A 17271-nucleotide genomic window follows, 5' to 3' on the forward strand; every position below is an offset into this window, starting at 1 on the left:
CTCGCCAGATTAAAAAAAAAAAAAAAAAAAAATCCCACAAAGTTGGCTTTGAATGTCCTCTTTATTAAGGGGTCATCGGGGGAAGGTAGTGAAGCGATGTTGCCTCCAGTTCCCCAGCACTGCCCCGTCTAACAACTACCTGTCTCTGTATAAATAAGTATAAAGGTCCATAGAAAAGGAACATGCCTCCTGAGCCCTGGAAGACTACATTAGAGTTTTGACTCAGAAAGAGGGAGCTGCCTGTCCTCCCCAGCCCAGCCCTGTGGGCCAGGAAGCCAGTTACAAGTACAGGAGGAGGGGAAGAAAGAGGGGCTTTGGTTTGGACCAGGTTGGGAGCCTGGGGTCACAGCCAGCAGCCCCACCCACCCTGAGCCTCTGACTCAAGCAGGGCACTTCTCAGGCAAGGGCCACGGGGTGCAGGCCACCAAAGGAAGGTAGCTCTGGTTCTGAGCCAGCTTCCCTGCCCCTGCCACCTCCGACAGCTGGGAGGAAGGAGACCTCACAGGGTAAGGGGAGGAAGTCCCAAAGCTGAGATGGTGTCAGAGGAATGAGGTTGTGCTGGTCACAGGCTGGCACAGGATGTGGCCGTGGTTTTGGTCTGCAGGGGGTCAGCAGAGCTCTCCCAGGAGCAGGGAGGATCCCATGGGGCCATGGGAGGGCAGGACAGGGTGAACTGGGCTCTGCTCAGCAGCGTCAGCTCTCAGGCCGGTCCCATGGTGTCACACCCTTCTCAGAGCTTCTGTCAGCACCTGAAGGACCCCAGAAGAAGAGATGGGGCCATAATGCTCCCAGGCAGACAGCAGCTCCTGCATTTGCTCACAAATAAGGTCTGGTTCTGGGGTACCACAGATGAAGCTGATTGGTCCCTGGCATCAGAGCCAGCGCATAGCCAGAGGGGGCTGACAAGGAGTAGTGATCACAGTCATTCCTGTCCTGATAGGCATGTGTCAGGCTTGTAGCCTACAGCATCTGAATGGTGTTCTTTCAGGATGTATGGTTTAGTTGTGGCCTCCAGCAGCCCCTCTGGAACCTTCCTGGCTGACCAGAGGACCCAGTCTGGTTCTGACCCATAGTGGGACCCAGCCACGTCCTGTCCCCTCTCCAGTCCTTACAACCCCTGGATCATAAAAAGACTGGGTGCTACTTGGTCTCCAAGGCCCTTCAGATCTTCCACACTGGGCTTGAGTGGTGTGCCACAACCTCTCCTGTCCCAGAGGTCAGTGCCTCCGTGGCTGAACTCAGGCCCCTGCACACCTCAGGGCTCCTCCAGCCAGCTGAGTACCATCCAATAAAGAATCCTCGCAGAAGGCAAGCGGGTCAGCTCTGGGCCAGCCCCTGAAGAAGGCGAATCATGTTGTCCAGGCCCCAGAGGTAGCCGTCCTCACGATTACCCTCAGCCCAGGGCAGCCGGTGGTTGAGTGTCTGATGGTCAGGCAGAGCCACTGTCTTGCCAAAGTCGATCATCCAAACCTTGGCCAGGCCAGTGTGGTCATGCACAAAGAGAAGGGAGCTGCCCACCACCTGCAGGGAGGCAGACAGGAGGTTAGGGGCAAAGCAAGCATTGGCCAGGGTCTCCTCCCCAAGGGGCATCTGAGCAGGGTGGCTGAGTTCAAATCCTGACTCTGCTACTTATAGGCTGTTATGCCTTGGGTAGGTGGCTTAACCTCTCTGCCTCTACCTCCTGATATACAAAGTGGGAATAATGGAATAATAGTACTATTTACCTGTAAGGTTGCTGTGCATATTACATGTATGAATTAATCATATAAAGCACTTAGAACACTTGCCAGTATAGCAAATGCACAACAGATGTTAACTGGTATCATTTTTCAAGCTGAGGCATAAACTCAAATGCCTGCAGGATCCTGAATGGATCAGGAGAGCCCAGTGGGGACTAAGAAAGTAGATCATGCTTTCCACTTTCTAATTGCTGCTGATAACCCCAGGCAAGTGGCTTCCTTTCTCCAGGCCTCAGTTTCCTCATCTATAGAATGGGGGTGGTGGTCACAGCCCTACCTCCTGGGATCACTGGCAGCATTCTATGATCTACACCAGTGGTCGGCAAACCGCGGCTCGCGAACCACACACGGCTCTTTGGCCCCTTGAGTGTGGCTCTTCCACAAAATACCACGTGCGGGTGCACACATACAGTGTGATTGAAACTTCGTGGCCCATGCGCAGAAGTCGGTTTTCGGGAAGGAGATAGACGAAACAAGTATACAAGACGAGTGTGGATGGGAGAGTTGGAAAGGGTCGACCTCAGCGAACGTACCTCAATCAGAGTGAGGACGTTTTTAGCAAAGGCCAGCTTAGGAATACCCTAATTAAGTTAATAACAATGTACCTACCTATATAGTTTAAGTTTAAAAAATTTGGCTCTCAAAAGAAATTTCAATAGTTGTACTGTTGATATTTGGCTCTGTTGACTAATGAGTTTGCCGGCCACTGATCTACACACTTATCAAGTGCCTGTGAGGTTGGGATGCAGCCTTCAGAGATGCTGGTTTTGTTTTTCTAATGAGAAATAGCAGTTTTCTTGCCTTCATCTAACTCCACATTTGCACACCCTTCCCTTTTCCCAACCGATTGCAAACTGCACTCTCCCCAGGGAACCTAGATGATGGGGCAGGTGAGTGGGCACCTGTGAGGAGAAGCAGATGCTGCCCTGCTCTGGACGGCTGTTGGCATGTGGCGAGCGGCCCAGTGTTGCCACATCTCCCAGTGTGCCAAGGGAAACTGGAAACCCTGATTTTGGTGGGAAGGCCCATGTTTTAAATGTTGGCAACTCATCTTTTAAAATGTAAAGTCACACCCTAGCTGATTTGGCTCAGTGGATAGAGCATTGGCCTGGGGACTGAAGGGTATAGGGTTTGATTCTGGTCAAGGGCACATGCCCGGGTTGCATGCTAGATACCCAGTAGGGAGTGTGCAGGAGGCAGCTGATCAATGATTCTCATCATTGATGTTTATCTCTCTCCCTCTCCCTTCCTCCCCGAAATCAATAAAAATATATTTTTTAAAAAAGTTAAGTCACCAAGTAGGTAAAACCAAACACCAGGACAGATGAGATGGGCTCCCCAGGCCTCCTCTTTTCGACTTGTGTGTAAAGCCCAAAGGCAGTGACAATGACAATGAGGGTATTGTTTGATAAGAGACGTGACAGTAACAGCTGGCACGTACTGAAGGTTTACTATGGGCTGCACTTTCCCTGTATTAATCCACTTAACCTTCATGTTGCGTAGGAGGCAGGCACTCTGTTATCCCATCCTGCAGGTCAGTAGACAGACCTGCAGAACTGGGGTCCAAACCGAGGCCAGCCTGATTCCAAGATCAGGGCTCTCCCAGAAGTTAGTGATAGCCAGGAGAAGGTGAGAGGGCTTGGGTGCAGGGAGGGAAGAGCTTGGACAGAAGGGAGGAGAGGATGTCACCACTTCCCAGACTTTCTGAGACAACCCCAAAGAGAACGCTTCCAAAGAGACAGGCTTTGGAAGGGAAGGAGAGGGGAAGGGGAGCACTGAACAAAGAATGCAGGTAACAATAATTGTAAATAATTATGATTATAAAGTAATTGTAAGAGCTAGGGGTTAAATGTGCTTTTATGCTCCAAATGGTGTTCAACAGTTGCTAGTCTCACACCCGTAAGGAAGCAGCCCAGTAAGGAAGATATTGTTCCTCCCTATCTTAGGAGGCAACTGTGGCCTGAGAGGTCACACAGCAGAGCCAGCCTCATCCCAGGCCGCCTGGCTCCAGCCATGCTCCTAGCTGTCCCACCCCCTGAAACCCCCTGTGCTGCCTACTCTGAAAGGCAAACCCCAAAACATAGGTCTCCTTTTAAATTGCTTTAGCTTAATTCTGCCAGTGATTTCTCCTCAACTCACCCCCACCTCACACATATACACTCTGCTCCCCAGGGGGCCGGGGCTCACACCTCATGGGTCTTGAAAAAGGGGGAGTTCTCCAGAGCTTCTCGGAGTTCTTCTAGGCGTGCCACGTACTTTCTCTGTTTGAGAGGGAGAGTTTCTTGATTAGCACAGGGACTTTGGGGGTCCTTACCCACCTTGAGATCTGACTTTGTCCCATACCCGGCCAGGATGGAAAAAGGGGAGCCCTGGGGAAAATGGGAGAGGAGGTTGGAAATATAGGAGTGGCACAGACAGGGTAAGGTTAGTAGATTACATGAATACCCATAACTCCCAGCAGCTCCTCCCATAAAGAGGTGGAGTCTGTTACTCTCTAATCTAGGCTTGGTCATGACTTGCTCTGGCCAATAGAACATGGCAGAAATGAGGGTGTCTTAGCCATCAAGAGGCCTTGCATTTTCATTTGTTCTCTTGGCCACCAGCTTCCACTGTGAGAACAGCCCAGACTAGCCTGTTGGATCATTAGAGACAAGGGGAGGAGTCATCATCTGAGGCTACCAGATACAGGAGCAGGCAATCCTAGAAATCCAGCTCTGGCCAAGCCACCCGCTGACCCAGAGGATGAGCAACACCAGCCAGTACCAGCCAACCTCAGCCCTAAGCAAAACACAGGGGCAACAATGATGGTGGTGGCCCTGAACTGCTACGTTTGGGGCATGGGTGTCCCACTCACCAGGATTCCATGGTTCCCATCCACAAAGTCCTCCAACACCTTTGTCACTTGCTCCAGCTCCTGTGTCTTCTTGAAGTTGGTGTTGCAGGTCCCATCGGCTTTCTGCAGGACAAAGATTGAAGGCCCAGTGTCATAACTTGCCTTCCCATGCCCAACACCAACCAGCCCCAGGCACTTCCTGGGGCCACCTGCCTGCCTCCACATTCATCTGCTGTTCAGCAGAAGCCAGCCCACCTGCCCAGGTCAGATCAACCCAGCCCCAAGTCACACTCCTGAGCAGCTAGTCCTTCCAAGTCTAACCTGAACCCCCTAGTTGAAACAGTCTAGCCAGATGTGCTCTGGAGGAGGGTAAATCTGGCTTTGAATTGTGACTCTACTACTTCCTAGCTGGGTGGCTTTAAGCAAGTCACTTTACCTGTCAACCTCAGTTTCCTCATCTAGGAAATGGGAATTGTGCTAAAAATGGTAGGAATAGAGGAGATTGGGTGTGTAGGATGCATAGCACAGTGCCTGGCACATAGTAAGCAAGCACTCAATAAATGAGACTGCCCTAATCAGTTTGGCTCAGTGGACAGAGCGTCGGCCTGCGGACTGAAAGGTCCCAGGTTCGATTCCAGTCAAGGGCATGTACCTGGGTTGCAGGCACATCCCCAGTGGGAGATGTGCAGGAGGCAGCTGATCGATGTTTCTCTCTCATTGATGTTTCTAACTCTATCCCTCTCCCTTCCTCTCTGTAAAAAAATCAATAAAATATATTTTAAAAAATAAAATAAAATATATAAATGAGACTAATGTTATTTTTTATCTCTGAGAGGACCACTTGAGTCGTACTGTCATGCCGTGCCAGGTACCAGGTGGGCACTGCTAACATGGAGGTAACAGGACAGACACAGTCAGATGAGGGAGACAGATATTGAATAAGAGCATCACAAAGGGAGATAAGAATAATGAAGGAGTACAGGGAGTTATGAGGAGATAAGGAGGAAGTGAAAAGACAGAAAAATGACTGGAAGCCAACTGGGGGAACAGTAGAGGGAAGAACAGCCCTGTCAGAGGGAACAGCATGTGCAGAGGCTCTGTGGCAGGGGAGCAGGACCCTTTCAAGGAAATGAAGCTTCACTATGGCCTGAAGGTAAGGAGGAAGAGAAGGATGAGAAATGAGGCTAGACGATGGAGGGTTCTAGGGAGCCATTGAAAGGTTTCGAATAGGAAAATGACACACCCGGATCTATCCGGGGAGGCTATGGGGAGACAGGCACTCTCAAAAATTGTTGGTGGAATGCACAATGATTCAACACCTATGGAAGGGGTTCGGCAATCTCTAGCAACATTCCCAATGCATTTCATCATTGACCCAGTTGTCCTGCTTCTGGGAATCTAGTCTACAGCTAAATCTTCATGCTTGCAAAATGTCTTACGTTCAAAGTGATCCATTGAGGCGTTGTTTGTAATGGCAAAAAATGGAAGCAACCCGGGTGGCCATCTATAGGGAACTATGGCACATCCACATAAAGCTATTACAGTTCAAGAAAGAAAGAAAAGAAAGAGGAAACTCTCTATGGAATGATAGGGGAATTATCTAGGACTATGCCACCTTTTGTGTAAAGAAGGGTGGAATTTTTAGGATATGCAATTGCATTTGTCTGCATTTGCAGGAAGAAAAATAAGAAACTTATAAAGTGATTCCCTGTGAGTAGGTGGGAGGTGGAGGGACAGAATGGGAAGGACAGCCACAGGGTCAGCAGAGAGATTTCCTCTGCACACCCTTTTATAACATAATTTTGACTTTTGAATGGTGTGACTAATTTAAAAAATTAGATTTAATTTACAAAAAGAAAAAAAGGAAGGAAGGAAGGAAGAAAAGAGAAAAATCTTTCTCCATAAGGGGGAAAAGGGATTGCTCCAGCTGCTGTGTTGGACGATGGATCAGAGGAGGCTGAGGCAGGAGAAGACAGGGCCAGATTAGGACAGGGCGATGGGGAGGAAAGAAGATGGAATCGAGATGCTCAGGCAGAGGGATAAACAAAACTTGGTCACTGATGGATGTGGGGGTGAGAGAAGCAGGACCTCTCCTAGCCCCATCTTTTCATCTTCTGCAGTCTCCTACTCTTTTTGCAGATCTCGCTTCTTTCCAGTCTTCCCTGACACCCGTGTTCCCTGAGAAGCCCTGCCTAGATATAGTCCTCTAGCGACAGGCTAGCACCTCCTGGACCTCACCTTGATGCCCTCAATGCGGAAGCCCAGGGTGGAGGTTGAGCTCACAGTCTCCCTCCACTGCATATAGCGGGGCTTGGTGACGGCACCCTGGGCATGCTCCTCAGGGGTGGGGGCCCTGGGGTCCACAGCCACCATCTTCTCATACATGTCCTTGCGGGGCCGGGGCCGTTCTCGAGCCTTCACCAGCTCCTCCTCCAGGTAGGTCCTGGGACATAGAGGATGTGACAAAGTAGGCATTTCTGAAACACAAAGCGCTCCCAAGTGTGGCTCAGTTGGTTGGTCATTCTACCATGCACCAAAAGGTTGCTGGTTTGATTCTTGGTCAGGACACATGCCCAGGTTGTGGACTGGATCTCCAGTAGGGGGCATGCAGGAGGCAGCCATCATCAATGTTTCGATCATCGATGTTTCTTTCTCTCTCCCTCTCCCTTCCTCTTTATAAAAATCAATAAAAATATATTAGAAAAACAACACCAACACAAAGCTACTAACCATAATGAAAAAGTTGACAAACTGGACTAACTTAAAAGTATTCTCTTTAACAAAAGACAGTACTAAGAGAGTGAAATGGGAGGTTGGAGAATGTGTGGGTAGGTGTGCGTATATTTCCAACAAAGGACTTGTATCCAGAACATATAAAGAATTACAAATAGCCCTAACCAGTTTGGCTCAGTGGATAGAGCGTCAGCCTTTGGACTGCAGGGTCCCAGGTTCGATTCCGGTCAAGGGCATGTACCTTGGTTGCGAGCACATCTCCAGTGGGAGGTGTGCAGGAGGCAACTGATCGATGTTTCTTTCTCACCGATATTCCTAACTCTCTATCCCTCTCCCTTCCTCTCTGTAAAAAAGCAATAAAATATTTCTTTAAAAAAAAAGAAAGAATTACAAATAAAAAAGAAAAAGAAAAAGAATTACAAGTCAAAAAGAAAATGATAGCCCAACAGAAAAATGGGCAAAGTATTCAAACAGGCACCTTTCAAATGGCCAAGCAACACTCTTCTTTGGTCATCAAACAAATAGAAATAAAACCATAAAGTGTTGGTGAGAAGATAGAATAAATGGAACTCTCACACACTGCTGGTGGTACAACCACTTTAAAGGCTAACTTGGCACTAACTTAAAAAATGCCCACCCCTGCCCTGACTGGTGTTGCTCAGTGGTTAGAGCATCAGCCCACACACCGAATGGTCTCGGGTTTGATTCCCGGTCAAGGGCATGTACCTAGGTTGCAGGTTCAATGATCCCAGGTCCCGGTCAGGGCACTGCAGGAGGCAACCAATCAATGTTTCTTCTATTTCTTCTTTCTGTCTCTCTCTCTCTCTCTCCTCCCTCCATTCCACTCTCTCTAAAAATCAATGGGGGGGGGAAATGCCCACCCCTGACCCTCCACCTCTGCCTCAGGGCTGTCCCTGACCCCACCTGCTGCCCATCTTGCAGTCCATGATGGAGGGGCCCTCGAAGTCTGCCAAGAGATCTTCCATCTGGTTGAAGGCCTGGTCATCCCTTTGCACCACACCATAGTAGGTTGGCACAAAAGGCCGCAGGGGGTCGTTCATCAGCTGCTCCAGGCTGCGCTGCTCACACTGACAGAAACGCTTTAGAATCCGACCATCCTCTCCCGCCTGGAAGTTCCCTAGGAGAGGCACAGTCAATGAGAGTCAGAAACTGTATCAGCAAAAGAATCCCCCATCTCCTGCATGTATCAGATCCTGGACACTGTCATTTTGCCTGGCAGTTCTGCAGCACTTTCTCTCCTTCCCTGCAATTCTCAAAATCGTGGCCAGGGGTCGCCAGGAAAGAGCCTATTTCTGCTCTTTGTTTAGACAAAGTCCTCTTCACAGCAGATTGTGTCCTCATTTGTTTTGTAATTTGGGACTATATGCTCACAATAAGCTGTGGGAATTTTTGTGAGATCTGAGTCCAGAACCTGACTCTCCAGAGCAGATATGCATTTGCTTCTGCCTGGAGTCCCAGAGTGCCAACAACTGGGGCCTATTTAAGTTAATTTACAAATCTAGCATTTCTTGGACCATGCAGATACTTAGTATAGATTAGAATTACAATTCTTACTGAGGCAGATCGTATTTTCAGGTTATATTTTCCAAAGATGGTACAATAATAGTTCCTGTCCCACATACTCTTCTAGAATTTTGCCAATCTCCAGCAAGAAGTGGAATCTCATTCTTCTCCCCTTGAATCTTGGAGGGCTTAATGGCAGAAGCAGCACTGTGTGACCTCAAAGTCTAGGTCAGTGGTCAGCAAACTGCGGCTCGGCAAACTGCGGCTCGCGAGCCACATGCGGCTCTTTGGCCCCTTGAGTGTGGCTCTTCCACAAAATACCGGCTCTTCCACAAAATACCGACTTCTGCGCATGGGCCACGAAGTTTCAATCGCACTGTACGTGCGCGCCCGCACGTGGTATTTTGTGGAAGAGCCACACTCAAAGGGCCAAAGAGCCGCATGTGGCTCGTGAGCCGCGGTTTGCCGACCACGGGTCTAGGTCATGTAAGGAGATGCAACTTCCACTTTGTTGGCAGAGACACTTTGCCGTCCTGAGCTGTCATGTAAAAACTTTTGCTTCTCGCCCTGTCTGGTTTGGCTCAGCGGACAGAGCATTGGCCTGTGGACTGAAGGGTCCCAGGTTCGATTCCAGTCAGGGACATATGCCCGGGTTGTGGGCTCAATCCCCAGGAGGGGGTGTGCAGGAGGCAGCCGATCAATGATTCTCTCTCATCATTGATGTTCTATTTCTCTCTCCCTCACCTTTCCTCTCTGAAATAAATAAAAATATATTAAAATGAACTTAAAAAAAACACACAAAAAAAACTTTTGCTTCTCAAGGCCACCATACTGTGAGGAAGCCCAAGCAGCTACATCAGTGGTTCCCAAACTTATTTGGCCTACCGCCCCCTTTCCAGAAAAAATATTACTCAGCGCCCCCTGGAAATTAATTTTTTTTAAATTTTAATAGCAATTAAACAGAAAGATATATGCCCCCAAATGCACCTGTGGCCATCACCGCCCCCCGGGATCGCTGCAGCGCCCACCAGGGGGCGGTAGCGCCCACTTTGGGAATCACTGAGCTACATGAAGAAGCCACAACCAGGCTTTCCAGCCAGGAGTCCCAACCGAGACCCAGCCAATAGTCAATATCAATTGCCAGGCATGTGAGTGAGTAACCCTCCAAAAGTTTCCAGCTTGCAGCCTTCAAGTTGTCCTAGCTGAGTTCCCAGATATCATAGAGCAGCAACAAGCCATCCCTGCCATGCCCTGTCTGAATTCCCAACCCCAAAACCTATGAGTGTAATAATATGGTACTTTTATTTCACTAATTTTTTAACCACCACTAAATGTTGAGTTTTGTGGGTTTTGAGTTATTTTAAACTCAGTAATAGTAACTAGAACACATATTGATGGCAAGCCTGTGTTTACAGTTTTAGGGGGGCCTTGCCTTTTCTCTGACTCAGCTATAAGATGAATAAGGCAGATGAGCTCTCTTACTGTCTTTCTTTGCTGCTGGGTAAGGTTTGTTTAATCAAGCCCACTACCCAATTTTGTAAATAAAGTCTTACTGGAACACAGGCACACATGTTTATGTATTATCTATGGCTGCGTTCATGCAGCCACCATAAAGTTGAGTAGTTTACTTATTATCTAGACTTTTACCAAAAATGCTATATGTTAGGCATATGCTAGGCATTGTGGTAGTCCCTGGGAAGAAACCATTATAGCTGGTGTTTCCTGAGGGCCTCCTAATCTCTGGACATGGGGCAAGAACAGGGAATGATCATTTCCATACATGAGGGGCCTGTGTTTCAGTCTCAACATACATTTTAATTTTAACCCTTCAGTTAACTCGGCAAGGGAGGGACAATTATCTCCATGTTACAGATGAGGAAACTGGGCCCAGCGAGGGAAAGAACTTGCCCAGGGTCACTCACAAATAAAGAGCAGAACTAGGATTTAAGTCGAGGCCCACTTGTCCCCAGGGTCAAGGACAGACACACACACACACACACACACACACACCAGCCAACATTGGGATAACAGGGAACAGCCCTTAGCTCTGATGTATCGATCGCCCAGCCCAGGCCTAAGCACTTCCAATATTACAACCCCATGAGATGGGGGCTGTCACCAAGCCCAATTCACAGATGGGGAAACTAAACTACAGAGAGTAGCTCTGGAGCTTTCTGTCCCCAGTCAGGCGTCGTCTCTGCTCAGCCTTGTCTGGCCCCTGCCCTCCACCACCCCCTGCTCTCACCAGCATGTCCGGACAGCTGGACCCAAGGGTAGTGTTTTCGGAAGGAGATCACGAAGGGCGAATACTTCAGAACTGTCTTCAGCTTCTTCCAGGATTTATTCTGTGTGGGGCAGAGCAGGGTGGGGTCAAGACTGAGGCCGAGAGAGGAAGGGGATGCAGATATTTCCATGAAGGGAATGAAGGTGGACCTGGGACCTTTCCAAGGTCCAGGTTCTTCCTGAGATCAATGCCCCCAAGATGGCTGGGGCGAGCCAAGCCCACTTACTCCAATAATCACAATATCCCTCAAAGGCCTCCACAAAGGTGGGGAAGAGTCTCTTTCCATTTCTTCCTGTCATCACTCCCTTTGTATCTGCGTCTCTCTGTCCTCCAGAGTAAAGATAGGCCTATCTTTGTTGCAGTACCAAGCAACCCCCAAGCCTCCCCCCACATACGTACACACACCAAAAACTCGGAAGCCTCATTGCTATCCAAAAACCAAGTGAGACTTTAACAGGGAAAATGACAGAGGCAGGGCTTGATGAACGGAGGCCACATCACAGAGAGAAGACACTGAGTCAGATGACAAAGTGATGACAGAGACAGAGAGATGTGGACAAAGAGACTGCAGCAGTCACGAGCTGCTCACCAACAGCTTCAGCCCTTCCCCTCACAGGCACATCCCTGCCCTCCTTTTATTTATTTATTTTTTTAATTGAGTTCAGAGAGGAAGGGAGAGGAAGAGAGAGATAGAAACATCAATGATGAGAGAGAATCCTTGATCAGCTGCCTCCTACACACCCCACACTGGGGATCGCACGCAACCTGGGCATGAGCCTTGGCTGAGAATCAAACTGTGACCTCCTGGTTCACAGGTAGATACTCAATCACTGAGCCACGCTGGACGTGCTGTCCCTGCCCTTTTTTTTTTTTTTTTTGTCCCTGCCCTCTTGAACTTGGAGTTTTTGACTTGCTGTGGCCAATGAAATATGAGCAGAAGTGTCACTTTTGGGTGGAAGCCTTAAAGCCACTGTGTGACTCTCTATGTTCTTTTCCCTGTTGTAGAAAGAGTGGAAAGAAAACGGGGACTTCCTCAGCCCCCTCACCCACCCCTGACTATGGTCAACATGAAGGATGAACAAAAATAATCCTTTGTTTCTCCAAATCACTAAGTTTTGGGTTGTTTGTTACTACAGCAAATCCTGACCTATCCTGAATAACACAGAGACGGACACTGAGTTACTAGAAGACACAGAAAGGGAGACAGATACAAAGTAATGGCAGAGAAAGAAAAAGACAGAAGCAGAGAACAGAGAGAAAGAGAGAGTAATAGAAAACCAGAGAAGCAAACAGTTCTGGTCTTTATTTGTGAGTGACCCTGGGCAAGTTACTTTCCCTCGCTGGGCCCAGTTTCCTCATCTGTAACATGGAGATAGTTGTATCATGTTGCCTCAACTAAGCGCTTCTTGAGACTGTGTGTCTGATTCCCTTGCGCGCACACACAAATGCATTCTTTGCTCCAAGCCCACAGCAGACCCTTAGCAAGTATTGGGAGAATGGATCATCTCCAGAAAGGCTGTGTGCTCTTCCCTCCTATCCCCCACCATCCCAGGGTCAAGGGCATGCTCTCTCCCACCCCTCAGAGCCCAGCTCCCTATCAGACATCTAACTGAAGGTCAGCAGAGTCAGGGTGCTGGACTGCAGGATTCAGGAAGACATATTCCCTACCCCCTCCCCCCTCCAGTTCACAGGAGTGGAGAGGAGGTGATTAATAAAGGTTCCTGTTTACTAAGCACCTGGAACATTCCAGGCATAATGACAAAGACTCAGTGTGCCATAACCTACTTAATCCTAAACATACAACCCCAGGAGAATTCTTGACTCTGTTACAGAGGAAGAAACAAAGGCTCAGAGGGATGTAGTCACTTGCCTAAAACACACAGTTCTTTCTACCTCTGGTCTGACCCTCCTCTGACCTGGGCTTGGGGTGAGCCAAGCCCACTTACTCCAGTAATTACAAGATCCCCCAAAGGCCTATCTGCAACCCTGCTAACAAGCTCTGAGGGCAGGGACTGGGGTTGTCGTGATTATGACTGTGTTCCAGCCCATGGCCTGGCACACAACAGGCGCTCCAAAAATGTTGCTTGGATTGAAGGAGGTTGGTTGCAACCATTTATTTTTATTTTTTTAATCATAAGCAGGTTTCGTATCTTTTCTCTTTTTTCTTAGATCTGATGGCTAATCTGAGCTTTCTCAGATGGTTTCCTGATGGTCTCAGCTCACATGCCCTCTCCTCCAGGAAGCCCTCTCTGATACCCCAGGTCTAGCCAGTCACCTCCTCTGGACTCCCACAACCCTCTGGGCTTCCTCCATCCCAGCCCTGACCACTCTAAGCTGACACAGCCTGGTGGAGGGGTTTGTCCCCTTCATGGCCCTGGGAGCTCCATGAGGTGTGTCTTGATCACTGCTGTGTCCCCCACAAAGCCAACACAGGGCCTGACACATTGTAGAGGCTCAGGGACTGTTTGTTGTCTGATTAGGAGGATGGAATGGATGTGAAAAGGGAGGAGGGAGGAAAAGAAGAAAGTAGCTGGACTTTAAGGTCAGATGGGATTTCAAAATGAAGAGAGAAGGAAGCAAGGGTATTCTGCGCAGCAGGAACAGCTTGAGCAACGAGTGGAGGCAGGATGGCGGCAGGGTGTTCGAGGAACAGTGTGTACTTCAGCTTTGTTACAGCAGGAGGTGGGGGGAGAAGGGAAGCTGAACATGGGAAGGAGCCTGGAGACAGGAAGCTCTGAACACAGTACTGAACTCCTGATCGCTATCAGGAAGGCCCTGGGGAGCCTTCAGAGGCACTGGAGCAGACAAAGTTCAAAAGTTGATCAGTGGTGGGCCATGGAGGAAGATTCTGGAAGGATGAGAAAAAGGTGGAGACAGGAGACCTGGAGGAAAGTAAATTAGGGAGGATCCACACACCGCAGGGGTTAAAATAACTCAGTTTTAGCATTGGCTAACATGGCTCAGTGGTGAGAGCGTCGGCCTGGGCACCGGAGGGTCTCAGGTTCCACTCCTGGTCAAGGGCATGTACCTGGGTTGCAGATTCGATCCCCACCCCTGGTCAAGGCATGTACAGGAGGCAACCGATCCATGTGTCAATCTCAGATTGATGTTTCTTTCTCTCCTCTCACTCTCTCCCCTTCCACTCTCTCTAAAAATCAATGGAAAAAATATCCTCACTCCTTGGGTGAGGATTAAAATAAATAAATAAAAATAACTGGGTTTTAAACTCAGCCAGAATTGAGTTAAAATCCTCAGTTCTGGCTCCAACCAGACTTGGCCAACCTAAGCAAGTGACTTCACCATTCTGGCCTCAGTTTCCTGATCTGTAAAATGGAAATAATAATAATCCCAATCTTATAGTGCTGTTATAGGGATTCAGAGTTAACACATAGCCCGGCCGGCATGGCTCAGTGGTTGAGCATCAACCTATGAACCAGGAGGTCACAATTAAATTCATGGTCAGGGCTCAATCCCCCGTAGTGGGCATACAGGAGGCAGCCAATCAATGATTCTCTCTCATCGATGTTTCTATCTCTCCCTCTCCTTCTCTCTTCCTCTCTTAAAAAAGAGTTAATACATATAAAGCACTTAGAAAAGTGCCTGTATTTAGTAAGGGTCTGAATCTCAGCTGTGTCTTCCAACGTGTGTGACTTTAGACAAGTGTCTTTGACCTCTCTGTGCCTCAGTTTCCTCATCTATAAAATGAGATGAGAAGAGCATTTACCTCCTAGGGCTGCTGTATGAGAATTAAATGAGTTAATACGAGCAAGAAGCTTACCATAGGGCTGGGCATGAATGGGTTTTTTTTCACCCTCTTCCAGCTCAGCTGTTCTAAGATGCCAGAGGTGAGAGTAGGCAGAGGGAACAGCAATGGCAGACAGCCCATGGGTCAACTCCTTTGCTCCGGCAGAGGCAGGCTGAGGCAGGTCTGTCTTTCGCATCTGTGGCCACATGTGTGAGCACGGACTTCAGGGAGGCATGTGGGGTGAGGGGGGTGAGGGCGGACTCCAGCCACAGGGCCCCAGAACAATGCGACTTCCAAGTGGGCGGACCCATGGGAGGCTCTCACACCTGACTCTTTGCTGACTCTCCTGAACCTGCCCTGTCAGCCCTCCTGATTCATCAGCAGAGAGCCGCACCCAAGCTGGGGGTGAGGGTGGAGGATGTAAACAAGAATCTGCCAGGGGCCCCCTGGGGAGCTGGGGGGCAATGGGGAGACTAAAAGGTCCCTGGCTAGGTTGGGGGGGTGTCCCTGGGCATTTTGGGTTTACACAGCCCTTTGAGAATCTAATAAAAGCTGGGTGGGGGCTCACTCCCTATAAAAGTGAATGAGCTAAGGGTGGTAAAGTTTCAGGACACCTTAAGACAGCCACAGGCCGCAGACTAAGAAATGTGGGGTAGAAAGTGCACCTTTTGTCCCCCTATACTATTGCTATTCAGATTTTGGGGTCACACATCACAGATCAGAGGATCCAACAGAAGTCATGGACCCTTGCTGAAAAATGTGCATACACACACAGACTCACACCATCATATGACTCCTGGGCATAAGTCAGCCACTGGCTGTACATTTCAGACTTCAGGGCTGTAGGCAGTGGATGAAGGGGGAAGGGGAGACAGTGGGTGAGAGGGTGAGAGGATTAGGAGGCGGGTCCCTGCAGAGGGTTAGTAACCCAGCTGTCAGAGGGAGAGGGTAAATGGATGGAAGAAGTATCTGGAGATGAAATTGCTGATAGGTGCTAGAGAACTTCTCAAAGCAAAGGCAGAGGAATAAGGGATTTGGAGGGATGTGGCTTAAGGGCAGGATGGGTCCCACTCACCCCAGACCTGTCCTCAGTGTCGCTGGCACCTCCACCCCCGGCCACCACGTCATCCTCAGACTCGTCGAAAGAGGAGGCAGAGGAGAAGCCTCCACTGCCCACTTCAACCCGGGACGGGAGTCCCACTGGCTGAGCCTCAGGCTCAGGGGTTTCAGGAGTGATGATGAGGCGGGGCACTGGGGTCAGGGAGTTATACCCCAGGTGAGAGTACAGGTGAGTCAGCAACTGCCCAGGTTCTGGTTCCGCTAATGGCCCATCTTGGTTGGGCTCCCCCAAAAAGTAGTCTGTCCCGGGCTCTGTCTGGGGTCCATGAGTATCTTCTGTCTGTGCATCATCAGCGCCAGGCTGTGTCCAAGAGCCGTCAGCAGCTTGCTGTGTTGGGAAACCGTGGGTGCCAACCTGTCTCCAGGCGGTTTCGGTATCCTGTTGTATCTGGGAGCCATCAGTGTGAGACGCTGTGCAGGGGCCTTCAGGGTCCTGTTGTGTCCTGGAGCCATCCATGCATAGTTCCCGCCAGGCCCCCTCCGGCTGCGTCTGAAGGCTGGAGCTCTTCTGGTGGGTCCGGGGGTTATCCGTCCAGGGCTTGGACCTCTCGGGCTGGGTCTGTGGCCCATGTATTTCTGACTCTGTCCAGGCCCCATCAAAGCTTGGCTGTGTCCAGAGTCTGGCCCTCTGTGGCCGAGACTGGAGGCCGGGCCTGCGTGGGTCAGTGCAAAATCCACCTGTGCCAGGCTCCTCCGTCCAGGGGCCGGGTGTCTCCAGCTCTGACCAGTGGCTGCTCCTTTCTGGATGTGTCCGGGGGCTGGACCTGTCTGGCTCCGTCTTTGGACTCGGCCGCTCTGTCTCCGCTCCGAGGCCGGCTGCTTCAGGCTCAGTCTGTCTGTCTGTCCCCCATTCCGGCCCGAGGCTGGCCTTCTCGCATTCAGAGTGGAGGCAGGACCCGGTGGTCCGGGCCCGGGGCCCGCCCCCCTCCGGCCGCCCCGCCGGGCCCCCGGCGCCGGGCCCAAGTCGCTGCTGCCCGGGCTGCCGCCGCCGCCCCCCTCGCGGCGCCTCCAGCCCCATGCGGGCCGCTGCCGGCAGCGCCCCGGGCTCTGCCTCGTTCAGACCCCCCCGGCACGGGCAGCGTCTCATGCCCGCTCCCTTAGTTCGGACTTCGGCCCAACCCAGTCCCTCCTGGCCCTTTAAATCCCAAGAGGGGTGTGGCGGGGGAGCCCCGACTCGCGGTTCCGGCCCGCGGATCTCCAGTCCACACACTGGTTAACCGATACTCCGCCTCCGGGGAAGCCCGCGGCCCCGCCCACCGGACGTGGCGTAGGGGGGCGGGGTCTTGCTGTCCCC

General features: G+C 50.4%; 1 protein-coding gene across 2 annotated transcripts; it reads right to left on the minus strand.

Annotated features, from left to right (window-relative positions):
* Nucleotides 1–42: 42 nt before the first annotated feature.
* Nucleotides 43–17171, minus strand: ITPKC (inositol-trisphosphate 3-kinase C). 2 transcript variants are annotated; one of them, XM_070398611.1, is made up of 7 exons: nt 15934–17170; nt 11075–11174; nt 8230–8443; nt 6811–7015; nt 4594–4695; nt 3929–4000; nt 43–1521 (listed from the first exon to the last, which is right to left on the minus strand). In XM_070398611.1, exons 1-7 carry the CDS (start codon nt 17062–17064, stop codon nt 1318–1320), a joined length of 2028 nt encoding a protein of 675 aa, XP_070254712.1. In that variant the 5' UTR covers nt 17065–17170; the 3' UTR covers nt 43–1317. The 2 variants fall into 2 exon arrangements, with proteins under 2 accessions (XP_070254712.1, XP_070254713.1); XM_070398612.1 differs by lacking the exon at nt 3929–4000 and having other exon boundaries at nt 15934–17171.
* Between the last annotated feature and the right edge of the window lie 100 nt (nt 17172–17271).

Source organism: Myotis yumanensis, unplaced genomic scaffold (assembly GCF_028538775.1).
Source record: "Myotis yumanensis isolate MYYU_CA2020_CCGP unplaced genomic scaffold, mMyoYum1.0.hap1 SCAF_18, whole genome shotgun sequence".
Classification (NCBI taxonomy): Eukaryota; Metazoa; Chordata; class Mammalia; order Chiroptera; family Vespertilionidae; genus Myotis; species Myotis yumanensis.

Excerpts from the sequence above, each read along its gene's own strand:
- ITPKC (XM_070398611.1), bottom strand. The coding sequence starts at position 17,064 with ATGAGACGCTGCCCGTGCCGGGGGGGTCTGAACGAGGCAGAGCCCGGG. Across the intron at positions 4,696-6,810 it reads TCCGCATTGAGGGCATCAAG|AAAGCCGATGGGACCTGCAA; the intron begins GTGAGGTCCAGG and ends TTTGTCCTGCAG. Across the intron at positions 4,001-4,593 it reads ATGGGAACCATGGAATCCTG|AGAAAGTACGTGGCACGCCT; the intron begins GTGAGTGGGACA and ends CCTCTCAAACAG.